At 30.2% G+C, this 19087-nt stretch overlaps 1 protein-coding gene across 1 annotated transcript in view; it reads right to left on the bottom strand.

Moving 5' to 3' along the window:
• Positions 1-615: 615 nt before the first annotated feature.
• Positions 616-19087, bottom strand: part of LOC113385494 — a 296450-nt gene continuing 277978 nt past the window's right edge. The window contains exons 16-29 of the mRNA XM_026623351.1: positions 18661-18752; positions 17767-17932; positions 17459-17653; positions 16168-16263; positions 15942-16085; positions 8409-8652; positions 7538-7714; positions 7284-7331; positions 6054-6297; positions 5029-5176; positions 4664-4816; positions 4332-4514; positions 3055-3170; positions 616-960 (exon numbers count right to left, since the gene is read on the bottom strand). Of these exons, the coding sequence (XP_026479136.1) occupies positions 946-960; positions 3055-3170; positions 4332-4514; positions 4664-4816; positions 5029-5176; positions 6054-6297; positions 7284-7331; positions 7538-7714; positions 8409-8652; positions 15942-16085; positions 16168-16263; positions 17459-17653; positions 17767-17932; positions 18661-18752 (2021 nt within the window). The 3' untranslated portion in view covers positions 616-945. The remainder of the gene's footprint in view (positions 961-3054; positions 3171-4331; positions 4515-4663; positions 4817-5028; positions 5177-6053; positions 6298-7283; positions 7332-7537; positions 7715-8408; positions 8653-15941; positions 16086-16167; positions 16264-17458; positions 17654-17766; positions 17933-18660; positions 18753-19087) is intronic.

Here is a 19087-nt window from a genome sequence, read left to right on the forward strand (position 1 = left end):
ACTAATTACAAAATCAATTTTGACCATATAGTACGAACAGATTGGTATGAGGTAAAGGCATACAGAGATACATTTTTTTAAGAAAACAGGTCACAAATAAATCGTTTAGTCCTTTTTGCGACCTCAGCACATAATGCATGTGTCTAAGGTCTTAAATCAAACATAGTAACCAGCCTTCGTCGGGTAACGTGAAAAAATATCATTGTAATTAATGCAAAAGCTTATTTTTATCGGTAGTAGTAAGTTTAGTAGTAGGTCGGTAGTAGTAGAGTTTCAGTTAAAAGCCAATATTTGACAGTTTCAAAGGTGATTTCATGATTCTGCAGTTCTTTGTCATTTTGTCCGAAAGTGAACAAAAATGAATAAACAATTAAAATTTTAATGGAAATAACAACAAATAATAAGTCAAAAAAAAAACAACAAAATTACAAACTTTTGAAGTCACGATACACGTTGAAACTGACTGCTTCGACAAGACTGTGACAATGACGTTCAATATCTAAACTATAAATATACCAAATTTTATAAAATATTAGATGATTGGTTCAACAATTACAAATGATACCACAATTAAATGCATAAATAAGTCTTCAAAGTTGTTCAACCTTACCTATAAATTTTATTTACTACATTAGCTAGTATCCAATCTAAAACCTGTAGTATTTATGCATATGCTTCGCTAAGTCCGTCGAAGAAGTACTCTAAGTTCCCATTGCTTGCAGCATGACTCACCACAAGTCCTTCCAATTCTTGATCCACATTCCTCGCTACTTCGATGATGTTTCTTGAAATTTCTAAAACATCGTCACTTTTACTGACGTCATCATCAAAGGTAGGATCTGGACCAAGGATGGTTTCAATTAGATCGTCGCATTGTGCAGTACTTCGATACTGGCTGTGAAATGTGGCCAGGATCTCACGAATCCTCGCAATGATCTGTTCTACTCAGGCATTCGATTCCTGAAAAATAATATCATTGTCACATACACTTATAGAGGAGAGCGGGGATTAAAGGTCCGCGATTAAAAAGGTCCACGACCATTATGTTAATATTAAATTTTCAATGATAGTAATGAAGTAGAAGGCAAAACATATTTAAACAGCCATCGCCTTAAACCGCCGACGTTAGTACCGTGAGATAATCGGCCACATTGTCAATTTTTAATAAAAGTATTTTTACGTCATTATTAACTTCCCGAAGGACAAGTTTATGTTTTCATCAAAAAATCCGATTCGCTAATTTTATGTTTTCTCGGCGTTTCAAGCCATTCTGAATCGAATGAGACCAAATTTGGAAAAAGTATGTGTCTGTGTGTGTGTGTGTGTATGTGAAAGGATTTTTTGCCGTAAATTGATGTTTTCTCGAAAACAGCTGGGCCAATTTCAAAAATTTAAAAGCCGTTCGATGTATCTCGACGAGGACTATCGTTTGTCAGCTTTGTGGGACGATCGGCCGAGACGTTTCTTTATAAATAGCAGAAAAGTGAAAAAAATTTCGTCTACGTTTTAGCCCGCAATTCTGAACCGATTAAGAAAATTCAAAAACCGTTCGAAAGATATTGATTGGTAATCGTGCTGATTAGTTTTTGGTAAAGATTGGCCGGGCATGTAGTTTTCTTGTAATAAAGTGTTAAAAAAATTTTTTTCGACGATTTTTGTTATTATTTTTTTGACGGTAGATACTATAGTCTTCTAGATCATACTAAAATATTACGGCCCTACGATAGGTTAATTGGTTTAAGTTTGAAAATTTGTCAAAGTTTGCAAAAATTGGTATCGTTTTTTTGGCATTTGTCAAAATTAGACCTTTCTTCGACGTTTTCTCAAAAACGCCTGAACTGATTTCAGAAATTTAAAAACCTTTTGATGTATTTCGATGAGGACTCTCGTTTGTCAGTTTTGTGGGACGATCGGCCGAGCCGTTTCTTTGGAATTTGGAAAAAAGTGTCAAACTTTTCGTCCACATTTAAGCTCATCCTACCGAACCGATTTCAAAAAATCAAAAACTTTTCGAAAGATATTAGTTGGGAATGGTACTGATTAGTTTTAGGTGAAAATCTACCGAGCCATTTTCTTGTAATTAACTGTTGAAAAAAAAATTTAAGCCGATTTTTATGGATTTTTTTTAGCAATATATATCATGGTCTTATAGAACTTACTGTAATATTACGGCCTTACGACAAGTAGTTTAATTTTAAAAATTCATCAAAGTTTGAAAAAATGAGTAGTTTTTTTGACGTTTGTTAAAATTGAAATTAGATGATTCACTCACTTGATATAACGATAGAGTATTTGGTCTTAATGAACATACTAAATTATTAAATTCCTACAAAAACTGGTTCAATTATAAAAAATATTGATTTGTGAAAATTTGCTTTTATAAAATACTCCGAGTTAACGTGTTTGTTCGTTTTTAATTATTTGTAATAAATACACTCGGAATACTTTTAATCACTCATAAATTAATTTATATTTTATTAATTAAGTCAATTATTTACACATATCGGGAAGTTCATGTAACTTGCCTCAAGGCTAAATATCAAACCAACTAGTTTTTTTTTTGTTTTAAGCACTCTTGGTGAGTTTACGATTTACGACTGAAAATAATTTTTAAGTAAAAGTTATTTAATATTTACAATATGTGTTATTTTTGTTGGTGGAAAAATGACAAAATAAACCAAATGTATAAAAAAAAAAAAAAATAAAAAGTAAAATAAGTTAAAGACAATTTGAGATAAGTTAAATTAATAATTAATTAATTATTAATAATTAATAAATTAATAGTTATTCCAAATCTAATCATGAATTCTTCTGAGAAAGTTTCATATTAAATCACATTATATTAAATTTTTACGAATTTTACTTTGATAATTCAATCCAGAATGGTTTTTAATATAAAAAGAAAATTAAAATTCAATCATGAAGACCTTAGAATATATAAATAATTCAATTGAGAGATAATTATAATGCTAAACAACATATTTAAATTCTTTTCAATTCTTAGTCAAAATTTGTATTTTTCACTTATTTGAAAACATATTAAAAACTAGTTACCTTGAGATTATCAAAATAGTGCATGATCTGTTCATAGTCCATGTCAAGATCATCCAATCCAAGACTCTCACCAGGATTCTCAATGCCATTACTATCTTGAGAATCTAATGTATTATCTGCAAATATGTAAAATTTTAATATAAATAAAATTAAATATTTTACAAATAAAATCTAAAAGTAATTATAAGTGGAATTTTGCCATTAATTTAAATTGAATGAAATTCCTGATATTTATAAATAATTGACTCTAAATTCAATATATTAATTTAGGAGTGATTTATAAGTAGAGCGCATGTAGAGCGTGATAATGTGAGAAATGATGTGATGGGATTTCCAAATGTTCAAATAGTTTTTGAAAGTTCAAAATCGATTGAGGATTTTTGGATAAAATATGGATGAAAAATTTTGCGCTTTACCGCTAATTCTAAAGAATTCTGGTTGTATTAGAAAACTAAGCCACGCGAGAGTGCTTATCAAGTTTCACCTTTTGGCTTTTAATTTTTTTAAATTAGTTCTGCCGTTTTTGTAAATCGTTGTTTGTTGGTTTAAAAATATCTCATGTAAAAAAGCGCTGCTCATTTTTTTAACCATAATAATTATTTTCAATTAAAAGACCATGATCTCTAACGTTTAAAGAATTTATAAAGGTAAACTGGTGGACAGATAAATTGGAGAATATGTAAAATGGTAGACAGGATAACTGGTAGATAGACGAATATAGAGACAAATAAACAAGTTGACAGGTTAATTGGTAGACAATTAGAACGGGATGACAGGTAAATTGGAAAGCAGGTAAATTGGTTGACTATTAAAATGGTGTATTGATAACAAGTCGATAGGTAAATTGGCAGACAGATGAATTGATTGACAGTTGAAATGGCAGACAAGTAATTTGACGAAAAGGTAATTTGTTGGATAGCTGGTGGTCAGGTAAATTGGAGAATACTCGTATGTAAAATGGTAGACAGCACAACTGGTAGATAGACAAATTACAAGACGGATAAACAGGTTGACAGATAAATTGGTAGACATGTGAAACGGGTGGATAAGTAAATAGGTTGACAGGTAAATTGATAATTCGGTAAAATGGTAGATTGATTAACAAGTTTATAGGTAAATTCTTAGACAAATTGTTGAACAGTTAAATTGTTGAACAGATAGTAGTAACGTTAAACTGAATGTAACAAATACACATCTTTGTTCAACTTTTTAATATAAACTAAATCACGGCAAAGCGTGAAAGGGGACAGCTAGTTAAAAATAAATTTCTTTCTAACCGTTGTTGGAAAACATTGGATTCCCCACAATAGTAGCTCTCTTTACTGAATTCCTTGGCATAGCTACAGGGTTGACTTCATCACTTTCTATGAATTGCATAGAACCATCTTGCTGGCTTTGAGATGATGAATCGTCAACAATCATTGGTGTGTGTTCAGCAGGTCTTGATAATTCTCCCAGACCTAAAAAAATAACATCGAAGACATTAAAAACTATAAAAGGTTCTATTGTGTTTGATTTATCTATTATATATGAATTATTCTGTTATATTTACTAAAATATGATATTTTATTGATAATCGGTTTCTTGGATTGGATATTGAAGTAATTACCTATGCCTGAATCCAGCATGATTTGCTCGGGTTCTATATGTGATGTTTCGGTTTTTGGCTTTGGTAAATTTCTGTCAACTTTTAAAATATCTTCATCAAATTCGAATGCATTTTTCTGCTTCAACAGCTCGTCGAATCTGTTAGTTGCATCACCTAAAACAAGCATGAAATAATAAATAATGTAATAAACTTAAAATAAATATTAATTATACTCTATCAGAAAATGAAATTAAAACAAAAACTATAAAAAATGTCAATATTGTACCTTACCTCTTATCGTTCGATAAGAGTAATTTCTTGAATATTATAAATAAAAAAATCAAATAAATCCATTCTTGTTAAATAATGAAATGTATAAAACAAACCTGGTTTTACATTATCCTCATTTGACGCGTTATTTCGATTAATATGGGCGTGATTTGCATTTTGGTTTTGATGATTTGAGGACTGATTATTCATGTTTCGGTGTTTATGATGATGCCTGCGTGGTGGTGCTACTGTTTCTGGCAACATCTATATAAATATTTATATCGCTTATTATTTGTATTAACTAAGTAAATGATTAATATCAACCTCAAATGCATTATGTTTGCAAAATGAATTATTTTTTGTATTTTGTATTTTTGTCAATTAGTGCAAAAAGTGAAAATATTACAGATAAACAAAAGTATGTTCAAACATAGATTTGGAAGATCACAAGACCATTTTTTTAAGACTTTCGACAGGCTATGAGACCAATTCTCTGATAAAATAGACCGTGCGCTCCTTTCTTCATATAAATTGGTAGTAAAAACTGTCAAAATGCTATATGTTTGCTGCATAGACCATATACATATATATTATGTATTGCAAGTTCTATGCTTTGCTGCGCGTTCAGGCATTTTGCACATATTAACTTAACGTATGTTTTATGACCGTAAATGCACATCAGAAAGGTGAAGTTTGTGCGTTTTCTAGGTTAGGTTTATATCTAAAACGCCTGTCTGCACAGCAAATTCATACCATTTTGACAGTTTTTAGTTCCAATTTTTATGAAGAAAGGAGCTATAACAACGCTATGTCACGGTCTATCTTTGTCCTCTAAGATATCGCAAAATGATCAGATTTTGGTGGTGTTGGAATTTATTATTACAAGATGTGTAGAGTTAAATCACTTACATCTATAAGTTTTTTGTTTCCATTAACTTTCTATATTGATAAATAAGATGCACTAAAAATATCTATTACAGTTACTTACTCTCTTATTTTGGTATCAGATTTTGGTGGTGTTGAAATTTATTATTACAAGATGTGTAGAGTTAAATCACTTACATCTATAAGTTTTTTGTTTCCATTAACTTTCTATATTGATAAATAAGATGCACTAAAAATATCTATTACAGTTACTTACTCTCTTATTTTCACCTCTCAAAATATTTCTATGTGGTGGTACTGGTGGACGATATTCATCATGTGCGTTCTTATTGCGATGATCCACCGCCATTTGGAGATGATGATTAGTAATAGGTTGATGATGGTGATTATCATTCATCTGGTGATGACTGATTCTATGGTGATTGTTGACCATTCCGTTATTCATGTGGTGATGATGGCGCTGAGGTATACCATGAGGAGGTAGAGATGGAGCTTCAGGGCTGCAAAATGTTTTACATCAATGGAAAACTAATCAATAAAAATCGATCAATAAATGATAACAATTGTTTTAAATATTTTCAAATAAATTATTATAAATACTATGAATTTTATATTCCATATTTTCAATTGCGATAAGCTTATTGCACAAAACACTTGAGTATGTTTACAAGAGTTTATAAAAATAATTGATTCAAAGAATAAAATTGCGGGGTTAATTTTACTTTTTACTTATTAGATGTTCACTTATTAGTATTAGTGAAAGAGGCAGCTAACAAAAAATGTCTGGATGGTTTACCCACTGCAAAGCATGCCACATATAAATTTTCATGTGGAGAATTCAGGTTTTAATACTCAATCATTTCATTTAATATTAATATATTTGTACAATTGGAAAATCCTGCGAATCAGTATGCAATAATCGATCAATATTTTGACGCATCTAGTTTTATCTATATAACCTTCCCTTCGCCAATATCTAAGAATTGTATTGAAAATGTTACAGCGAATATCGCGGATGAATTTAATCTTTTCCACAAACTCAAACAAATCTTGATCAAAATTCAGTGACAAAAGTTCATAAAAAGCAGATAAATGAACAAATATCGAGCTAGTTGAATAAATAAATTATTGTACAACTATAAAATGACTGCTATTAAATAAAGATTTGTGTGAATCCGCATTATTAACTTCTCGTGGGGTAAGTTATGGTAATCGCAAAAAATCACATTCACACAAAACACGCACTCATACACACATTCATTTTTCGTAAGATATACCAAAATGTTCAGAAGGTCTTGAAACGTAAAGATATGCAAAAAATTTCAATTTCGATTTTTTGCGATTACTATAACTTACCTTAAGGAAAGCTAAATATATAATAAAATTATAGAATAATTATACATTAATATTATATTATATCATATAAGAACTAGAATTCGGCAATCTTTGTTTATATTTATTAAGATTATTTTAAATATATACTTACAGCAATCTGCCCACTCCATGGGGAGGAACGGGAGGTCCAACATCGTTGCTGTAATATAAAACATTTGTAAAATTAATAATTATGAATATGTAAAAAATAGGTAGAATTAAAAGTCATATAAAATAAGTGACACATTACAAGTCAGACTCGAACTAATTAACTGAACTACGTATAATGCTTAAACTTTGAAACTAAAATAAAAACTATGCACAATTACATATAGTACATATAGTTAAAACTAAAATTTTCAATACCTCGAATGTCTAATTGGCGGCTTGATACGATCTTTTTTGCAATAAGTTGTAGAATCAATGGCTCTAGGTTGTTGTCCAGATTGATTGTTCATAGAGTCCCCAGGTTCGCAATAATTAATTGACATGGGGTTATCAATTATTCGCATATCAACGTTGTTACCATTCACGTGATCATCCCTAAAAAATGTGAAGAATATAAAATCAAGAATCATATTAAAATATATAGAAATTATTTCTAAAAATTCACAGGAGATATTTCAAATTAAAAAGACAGTTTGTTGATTGTTGATCGCTGACATTTTGAAAAAAAGTAATTTAATTTCCTCATTCCATCATAAATTTTGAACATCGATTGTAAATGAAAACAAGTCATATGCATTCATAAGACTTCAAGTCACATACATAATTTGGATAAACCTGCTCCTGTGAAAACATTTGCAACTTGATACAATTATTTTGAAATAGAGAAAATTTTAAATAAATATTGTCTTAATTTATTACTAACATTAAAATTCGATCCATTAAAATAAAAATTTCTTCGTTGCAGTAAATACAAAATGTTAAACATCTTTGTGGATTTTAAAAACAATTTATTTACTATCTACATGTTTTCTACATTGAATTCTAAAATAAAACAATATCTAGATATAATTTATGATTTAGCTTGCTATCAACATTCAAAACAATGTAGTAATAACACAGGAAAACTCTATCGCAGTCATATAATATAGAATGCTAAGCAGGTTTTAGTTTCAATTAAATCAATTTTCAACTCGGTTTGATTGTTCAGTAGTTTTCTTTAAATGATTATTAACAAAAACAATGAAAAAAATTAAGTTACTAATGCAAAATAAGAGAACACTTAACCCACCTAGTCATCAAATGGCCAGACTCCCTATCGTCCATAGTTGCACGTCCGAGCCAAACCCAATCATGTGCGTTTGAACAATCCCGATTATTTTCTGTAATTCCAACGCCGTTGGCTAGCCTGTTTCCATTCCCGTTGGCGTTGGCACCACTTGAGCGACGTGTCACAGGAGTAACAGTAACGCCTCCACCCACATGTGCAGGCTTCAAACGAGAAGCGTAGACCACGCAAGATACCACGAAGACAACTGTCAAAAAAAAGTGGTACATGGCTATAAATATATCATTCTATTGGGTTGTTCGGAAACTAACTTCGTTTTTCATACACATTTTGAAACGTAATTTTCGTACAATAAACAAATACTTTAATAAATTTTGTACTAGCTGTTTTGATCGAACATCTTTTATCATATTTCTGGTATTAGCATAATTTCGAGGTCATAAATTTTTTGGTAGTTATTGGCAAAAAACTGATGAAAGTGCTTTTCGAAATCTTGATTTGAGGTAACGGTTTTACCGCCAAAAATTTTTTTTAGTGACCGGAACAAATAATGGTTTGATGATGACAGGCCTGGAAAATGTGATGAATGTGGAATTAGGTCCCATTCAAGCTGTAAAAATGTTTGGCGATTGACCAAACTTATGTGTGTCTTGCGTCGTATTGATGCAATACTATACCTTGCTTGCGGGTTAATTCTGACCTTTTCTATTGAAGTACATCGTTTAGTTTATCTAGATGATGACATAAGGCATCCGAATTAATAGTTATGTTATCCTGGAAAAACTGAAAAACGAACAACTACTTTAAAATTTCGCCAAACATACTGCATCACCTTTTTCTGGCAAATTTCAGCTTTGCAACTGTTTTAAGCAGGTTCTTCTTTTGTGTTTCATGGGCAAATGCATGTATTGTATTCTTTACATCCCATTTGAATTTGCTAATGGCAATTTGCTTCAAAACCTGATACATTAAGCTTCGAAAAAAATCCCAGACCTTTTAAGTGATCATAAACTGTTAAATTTGATAAATTTAAATTCAATGGGATTTCATGTATTGTTTTTCGCTGGTTTGCATCAACTAATGCCTTTCTCGCGTTTTATCAGCTTCAACCATACTTTTTGGACGTGGTGCATCTTGCACATCAAAATACCAGAAATAAAATTTAGCAAACCAGTTTTGGCACCGTCGTAATATCAACACGTCATTTCCATACACATCGGCCAATTACATTTGGACTTAAACAGCATTTTCACCTAAAGAGTAAAATATGTCGAAATTGCTGCTTAACCCTCCGTCGGTCGGCGTGGTCTGGCCAGACTTTTTTCGACTTCAATTAAAAAAAAAATACTTCTAGTAATCCTATCGACTTGAAATTTCTTGACTTTTTCTAAAATTTCATTAGCTGTCGATCAATGAAAAAATCAGGACGAAAAAATGTACAGAAGGATAATTATGAGGATATTAACTTTTTTATACTTCGAGCGGTCGGAAAGGTCCGTCTAGACCACCCATACATTTTGTATGAAATATACGCTTCTTGATATATGTAAACCAGTATTTTGTCTTTTTTCATGGTATTTTCTATTCAAACTGCGTTGTTTATATTCTTTGCTATGTGTTCTAACATGAATGTTAGTATTTTCATGACGAGAGTTCCTTGAAAACCTACCAAACTTATTGGTAATCGCAAACACTGAAAATCGGATGAGTAATGCAAACATTCATTTCAAAGGCGCCGAAAAAGAATAAACATTGTTTTTCATTGATTTAAAACAGAAAAATTAATTAAAAAAACAACGATTTTTTTTATATTTCTTGATTTTTTTATATAATCGTTAATACATAAGACACCAAAAACTCATTTATCCCACATAAATGCATGTAAAATGAATGGTGGTCCAGCCAGACCTTTCCGACCGTTCGAAGGTGAAAAAATATCCGACCGACGGAGGGTTAATTCTTTCTGTATTCAAAGAGGCATCCTCCAAAAACTATTGCGTGTAATTTATTATAATTTATTACACACAAACACAAATATAATAATTATACGCTCAAGTGTAATGTTGAGTTCAAAAAAATATAGTTAAATCCACTGTGACAAAAAACGAAGTGACTTTCCGAACAACCTTATATATACATATATATACTAGCAAACCCGACGAACTCCGTTTCGCCACCAGATGGTTTCGTGAGAAAGATGAAGAAATTTTTTGTTTGTTTTATATTTGAAAAGGAAAAAATTGATTTTATTATACAACAGTAACGAATTCATTTCGATTACAAAAATGAAGTGTTTTTTAGTTGAACTTCTCTAAGTAAATTAAAGTGAAACCGCAAAATATCCGTTTCATTGAAGTGCTCTTTGGTAAACCACATTTTTTGTTTTTTTGTCTGACGTTAACACAAACAAAGCGGATGGTTTTCCAATTTGTGAACAGGCAACGTATAACTATTTGAAATTTATCCCGCGAAAACTAAGCGATTGGCCTTGCGACTTGTTATTGCGAACGCAAGGCGAACTGGAAATTGCAATCGTTTGAAGTCAAACGGAAGACCAGTCGGAATCATTGGTATGTCACCAAATCGCCAGCAATTTTTGATTGAATGGTGAAATTCAGTGCGTGTACATCATTATTCTTTGTGGCAAGAATTGCTCGTTGACTTAACCAAGCATAATTCTGATAATTCTCACTAATGTCATTACTCAAATTTTTAATTACGGTGCATGAAGTTCCAGCAAATTGCATTAGGACACGATGCCATGCACCACTAATTTTCTTAGCTATAAACCTCGCGGAGTCCGAGTCCTTTCCAACGAATGCAAAATTGTCGAAATCGGTTCGTGCGTTCTGGAGTTATTTCGTCAGGAAGGAAAACCCGACTTATTTATATATATATATATATATATATATATATATATATAAAAGATAATCTATTTGAAATTATTTAAAATAATTGTTGATTATTTTTATTACTCGAATTTTTAATTACGGTGCATGAAGTTCCAGCAATTTGCATTAGGGCACGATGCCATGCACAACTAATTTTCTTAGCTATAACCCTTGCGGAGCCCGAGACCTTTCCAACGAATGCAAAATTGTCGAAATCGGTTCGTGCGTTCTGAAGTTATTTCGTCAGGAAGGAAAACCCGACTTATTTTTATATATATAGAAGATATATATATATATATATATATATATATAAACATATATATATATATATATACATATATATATATATACATATATATATATATTATAGAATTTTATGATATGAGTGGAACGAATATTAATTGTTTAATATGAACAAAACAGCACTCAGATTTGTTTAACACAACTTCATTTTATGATTACAGACGTTTCGAGACCATGGTGTGTCTCATCTTCAGTGTAATTTCAAAAACAGTTACTTATATACTACACATTCTTTAATAATTTATTTAAATTTCATTTAATTTTTGATATACAAAAAACACCAACTATTCCTTGCAATGCTTGACACAGTACTAAAGAAACATATAACACTTACAGAAATATTCTAAACAAATTTGAAGTACTTATCTAGATGGAGACAGAATAGGTATCATTATAATGTAAACAAAAGGAGTGCTGTCGCATACAAAAATCGATAAAAATGAAAAAACAAATTAATTTATTGAAAAGAATAAGATAAATGAAAAATTTTTATAAATTATTAATGATGTTTATATAAGTGTCATGTAAAATATTTGTGTCGGTTCTTAGATTTATGCTATTGTTAGTCCGAACTATTAACATTGATTCTGCCATGCTCCGTTTAAATAAGTCTTTCTCATGGAATAAAATTTGGGGATTGTCAAAATCAAACTTATGGTTGTTGATATTAGCATGATCCACAAGTGTACTTTTAAATTTTTTGTTATCTATTTTTTCACATTGTAATTCATGTTACCTGAGTCTCTTTTCTAAGTTCTGGCAGGTCTGGCCAATATAAGAGCAGTTACAATCCAAACAATTTACTTTATAAACTATATCTTTCTTTTTTGTTAATGGAGTTTCATCTTTAATTTTGGAATATAAAAATTTTAATTGTTTTAATGAAGAAAAAGTAATACGAATATTGTGTTTTTTGAAAAGTCTTTTTGATAATTGGTTAAAATTATTGTCAAGATATGGAAAATTAATGAAAAAAGTTTTTTCAGGAACACTTGTTTTGCCAGGCTCTTCCGGTTTCTTATCAAAAGGTTCAAGTAATTTTGCGACTCTATTTTTATTAATTGGACAAATTAACTTATATGGAAAATTATTGCCAAGTAGGATCGTTTTAACTAATTTTATGTTTGTATCATAAAACAGAGGATCAGATAATAAAATAGCGTGATCTACAAGATTTAGAATGGTAGAAATTTTTATATTGAGAGGAACATGCGAATTAAAATTAATGTATCTCCCGGACCAACTATCTTTTCTGTACCAGTCTGTATAACATACACCGCCTCTATTAATGAGTTTTACGTCAAGAAAATGTAACGTCGAATCATTTTCAAGTTCCTGAGTGAATTGTAAAAAAGAATTGTACTCATTGAATTTGTTGAAAACATTATCTATATCTTTTTTATTAAGTAATATTAATGTGTCATCGACATATCTGAAATAAACCATAGGTTCTTGACGTAAAACTCATTAATAGAGGCGGTGTATGTTATACAGACTGGTACAGAAAAGATAGTTGGTCCGGGGATACATTAATTTTAATTCGCATGTTCCTCTCAATATAAAAATTTCTACCATTCTAAATCTTGTAGATCACGCTATTTTAATATCTGATCCTCTGTTTTATGATACAAACATAAAATTAGTTAGAAGGATCCTACTTGGCAATAATTTTCCATATAAGTTAATTTGTCCAATTATTAAAAATAGAGTCGCAAAATTACTTGAACCTTTTGATAAGAAACCGGAAGAGCCTGGCAAAACAAGTGTTCCTGAAAAAACTTTTTTCATTAATTTTCCATATCTTGACAATAATTTTAACCAATTATCAAAAAGACTTTTCAAAAAACACAATATTCGTATTACTTTTTCTTCATTAAAACAATTAAAATTTTTATATTCCAAAATTAAAGATGAAACTCCATTAACAAAAAAGAAAGATATAGTTTATAAAGTAAATTGTTTGGATTGTAATTGCTCTTATATTGGCCAGACCTGCCAGAACTTAGAAAAGAGACTCAGACAACATGAATTACAATGTGAAAACATAGATAACAAAAAATTTAAAAGTACACTTGTGGATCATGCTAATATAAACAACCATAAGTTTGATTTTGACAATCCCCAAATTTTATTCCATGAGAAAGACTTAATTAAACGGAGCATGGCAGAATCAATGTTAATAGTTCGGACTAACAATAGCATAAATCTAAGAACCGACACAAATATTTTACATGACACTTATATAAACATCATTAATAATTTATAAATTTTTTCATTTATCTTATTCTTTTCAATGAATTAATTTGTTTTTTCATTTTTATCGATTTTTGTATGCGACAGCACTCCTTTTGTTTACATTATAATGATACCTATTCTGTCTCCATCTAGATAAGTACTTCAAATTTGTTTAGAATATTTCTGTAAGTGTTATATGTTTCTTTAGTACTGTGTCAAGCATTGCAGGGAATAGTTGGTGTTTTTTGTATATCAAAAATTAAATGAAATTTAAATAAATTATTAAAGAATGTGTAGTATATAAGTAACTGTTTTTGAAATTACACTGAAGATGAGACACACCATGGTCTCGAAACGTCTGTAATCATAAAATAAAGTTGTGTTAAACAAATCTGAGTGCTGTTTTGTTCATATTAAACAATTAATATATATATATATATATATATATATATATATATATATATCATTCACAAAATATGCAGTGACAATCTTATCGCTTCAAACATTTGAGAGAGTTTACATAGTAAGAGGTACGGAATGAATCCATCTGAGGATATATTTCTTACGATTAGAATAGCTCATTTGAAATACATATATACATTTTCAAACTGAATTGTAATTTAAAATTCATATTTGAAGTATAAGACATTGTATATTATTTGAAATTTTGAAAAAAAAATCTGAAAATTTTGAATTTGCTTACACTTTTTACACAATTTGTTAGACCGTAAAAGAGAACTTTAAAAATTAGCAATCTTAATACGGAGCCCAACAAATTTATAACAAAATTAGCTATCATTTGATCAATTCTTCATTTCGTCAATACAAGTAAAATGTTTTTTGAATCATTCAAATCGGGTACTCCGTCCACCAAAAACCGTAATTCAACTGAATTACCGTTTTTGGCACTTTTTGCACCGTATCTTCGAAACGGCTAGATCTGCCTTTGCCAAAAACTAATCAGCACGTCATCTCACCAATATGAATCAAATGTTGACTCTTGTGCCCGAAATCGTGGACGAAAAATTGTACTCAAACATACACACACACACGCACACACATACATCCATTTTTCCAAACTGTGCCAACATGTTCAGAAACCTTCAAAACGTGAATATATGCAAAAAAATTCATTTTTGACTTTTTTGCTATTACTATAACTTACCCTACGGAAAGTTAACTAGCTGAAGTAGCATTTTGCCTTAAAGCAAGTTGCACAAAATTTTCGACATGAATTAATAAAAATTGAAATTCAGTTATTTAGGTAAAATGTTATATGGAAAATAAAATTTTCACTTTCACTAAAAAATAATCTATACGATTTCCAATTTATGTATTTCAAACATACTTACAATATGTGTAAATATATAAATTAGATCAATTTGTTTAACGTATTTTATTTCATCGATTTCGTCTTATAAAAATGTATTATATTCATGTGCGGAAGTAAAATGTAATCAGTCGCTACCAATGTAAAGCACGTGCATATGCTTCGGCATAAATTTTGATTAGAATTGTTCAAACATAGCAGAATTCTAAACTATGGTTAATTTTTATAATTTAACTGCTTATCGTAGGCCTGTAATATTTTAGTACGTTATTCCAGACTATAAAGATTATCGTTATACAAAGTTTCATCATAATAGTAAAAAAAATTCACCTATTCAACTAAACGAATATTGATTCCCAACCAATATCTTTGGAACAGTTTTTGAAATTTTAAAATCCTTTAAAAATTGTGGGCTGAATGTAGACGAAAATTTTCACAATTTTTACTAATTGCAAAGAAACGATTGTCGCACAGAACAATGATAGTCCTCATTGAGAAACATCGAATGGCTTTTAAACTTTTGAAATGGTTTAGCCGTTTTTTGAGAAAACGTCGATAAATTATCAAAAATCGACTCACATAGACACACGGACTCACACACACACATGTTTCTTCCAAATTTGGTTTCATTCAATTCAATATTAATTGACAAGTTGAGAAAACAAAAATTAGCAAATCTTCTTCGGGAAATTAATGAAGTAAAATATAATCTAATAACTTCAAAATCTTTCTATATCAATGTGAGGCAAATCACAAAAATTCAAATAATTATCTCACCTATAGCAAAGCATAAAGCTGCCAACAAGACATACATTCCAATTTCTAAAGATGATAAGTCTTCTCGTCGTGGACTAGATCTCGGCCTGGCAGATCTGGAAGTCAAGCCTAATCCCGATTGTGCCGAATCTCGTAATGGTATATCTGCAATGATAGTTTTTTTATAACATTAAATCATTAATATTATTTTAATATAGCACAAAAAATAACAAAAAGCAATACGTACTGATTAGAATGTCCTGCAAATCGTCCATATTATTTTGACCGCGACCTTTCCTTCGTGCTGCACTGTCGTTTTGAACCGCATCGGTCCTTCTGTTAGCTACAAAAAATATCACAAATAAAATTTCAACTAGTTGGAAGTGGCATTTGGCCTTAAGATAAGCTGCAATAAGTTCACGACATGTGTAAATAATCGACTTCGAAATCGATAATTAATCAATATATTAATTTATGAGTAATTTACCTGAGAAACTATTCAGATTATTCTATTTTGCACATTTTTTATTACACATTATTGAAAAACAAACACTTTCTAAAAGCTGCCGATGAATTCAAATTTTAACTAGACTAACTATAGTATTTGGACCATTAAGACCATGTACTCTAACGCCTATAAAATTTCATTAAAATCGTCAAAAAAAGTTTTAACGATAAAAGTTTTTCGATCTTTGTCAAAAACTAATTAGCACGTTTTCCAAATGATAATTTTCGAATAGGATTTCAATTTCCAATATCGATTCAGGCTTTTTGGCCGAAACGCAGATAAAAAATTGGGCATGCTTATGAAATTTCATTAAATGGCTTTCAGATATTTAAAATCGGTTTAGAAGTTTTTGAAAATTCTAATGTCTACTCACGTCGAAAAAGTGCTGCTCATTTTTTCAAACTCTGACGAATTTTGAAAATAAAATGATTTGTCGTAGGGCCGTAATGTTTTGGTATGTCTATGTTTAAAAAAAGTTTCATGAAAATCGTCAAAAAAAATCTACAGTTACAGTCGCGAGTCGGCCGATCTCCACTAAAAACTAATCAGCACAATTCTCAACCAATATCTTTCAAACGTTTTTTGGGTTTTTAAAATCAATTCAGAATTGTAGACAGTAACATGGACAAATTTTTTAACAGAAACTAATCAACGCGAGTCCTTCTCGAGTTATATCGAATGGATTTTAAATTTTTGAAACCGGTATCGGTATCAAACCGGTAGCGATGATAGTCCGGTTTTCTTACGTTTTGAGAAATGTTAAGAGCGTTGCATTTCATAGTTTGAGTAAAAATCAAGAAACGATTAGCTATTTGCATGTTATTTTACAAAGCATATTTGGTCGATATAATCAATTAAAATAATTTTTCTTCGGTAAGAAATGGATGAGAACTATTACAAGAAGAAAAATTACTACAAAAACATATTTTTTTTAATAAAGTCAATCAATATTTCGTCAAATATGTATTGGTTATTTTGATATGTTAATTATGTATATCAACCAAAACAACCAATTCAACAATTAACTTACCCCAGTGATTTACATCCCCAACATCGTTCTGTGCAAAATCCACTTGCACATCTACTGAAGCTTCTGCCAGAACTGCGCCGTGAGGCATTGGCGGTAGTGGAGTTCCTGGACGAGGATGCCCATTCAAAAAATGTCGTAATCTCGGCCTGCATTGCTCGTTCAAGAGTAACGTAACGCGTAGCAAATCCCCACTACCTGGAGTTTGAATTAAAGTATATCATATGTATTTTACTTATAAAAACTGATAATTAATATATTTAAAAACAGTAAAATTTATTATGATTCTAACTAAAAATCATTCTATTGACCTTCTCCAACAGCTATGACTCTTGGGTGAGAAGATCCAAGCATTGGCGCAAAAGCAACAACCTCAGAATCCAAACTTTGCACACGAAGTGAATACGCATCACGGTCAATGTCTCGTAGTGGTGTTACTGAACCATCAGAAAATACTACGTCCAGGTCCAGAAGACCCTGAAAATAAATACAAATTTACCCTAGTTAACAAATTCGCGGTTTACTATTGTAATTGTCATGAACATTTTTAGGCTTTTTTTAGCAGATAAAGAAACTGATAATATACTAATGTATCTGATGTTCAAACGACAATTTATTTACAATTCTGTAGTCATTCAACTAAAATTCAAATGCTGCTTTATAAAATACAAATGATTCAGGGTTAATAATAATATATGTAAAACAATTTTTTCATATTTTAACAAAATTTATTTATCGCAAATTTTTTATTTTCGAATTATATATAATATGAAACATGGTGAACAATCCAATACAAAATATTGTAAGCAACCAGTATTGAAAAAAAATCATATAAATTTTACTTATTTTTCCTCATATTTTAACAGCAATCAAAACCTTACGTCTTCTAAGCTGTTAGAATGAAACTTTTCCTTACGTCGTATTTTTAGATATTAACCAATCGATGATTACCATCCACATTTCATAATTTCATTATTAGAATTTTTCTAATAGGCCTGACTAATTATCCAATTTGATGCAGCCAGCATTGCCCGGGAAGGGCTATTTTCAATTGAAAACACATTTAAGATCTATATTTCCAAGTAAAAATTGATATCGCTTCTGCACGATATGGGGGTTGTCCGTAAAGGGACTATACACTGAAGACCCTTTTCATGGCCGATTATAGATGAGATAATAGATTATAATAAATATTAATACTATACCTCCTGATATTGAGCTGTTAGTTTTCTAGTAACGGAGGTCTCTGCAATGTACTCATCTCCGCCAGTGTTGGAATTGCCCGAAGAAGCCCAACCTGGAAAAAACATTAATATTAAATCTATTGAAGTAATATAATAATATACACTAACTTTTAAACCGCCAAAATTATATAATGAAATACGTATCCTTCAACTAAAGCAAATAATTATGAATCAGGTGTCAATGAATTATGTAAATCATTATAATTTATTCTGATAAGGCAAAACCATAAAAACGCGATTAAATTGCTTATTTTATGTCAAACTGTAAGTATCTTCATACTTGTTTATCTATGAGTATCTTTTACTATAAGCCAGTAAGATAAAACAAATTTATTTATAAAAAACGTTTGGTTTTGGATAAAATTGGGAAGTTTATTGAAAGATTGAT

Source organism: Ctenocephalides felis, unplaced genomic scaffold (assembly GCF_003426905.1).
Source record: "Ctenocephalides felis isolate EL2017-DRISC unplaced genomic scaffold, ASM342690v1 CF-g0.4_SCAFFOLD_03571, whole genome shotgun sequence".
Taxonomy (NCBI): Eukaryota; Metazoa; Arthropoda; class Insecta; order Siphonaptera; family Pulicidae; genus Ctenocephalides; species Ctenocephalides felis.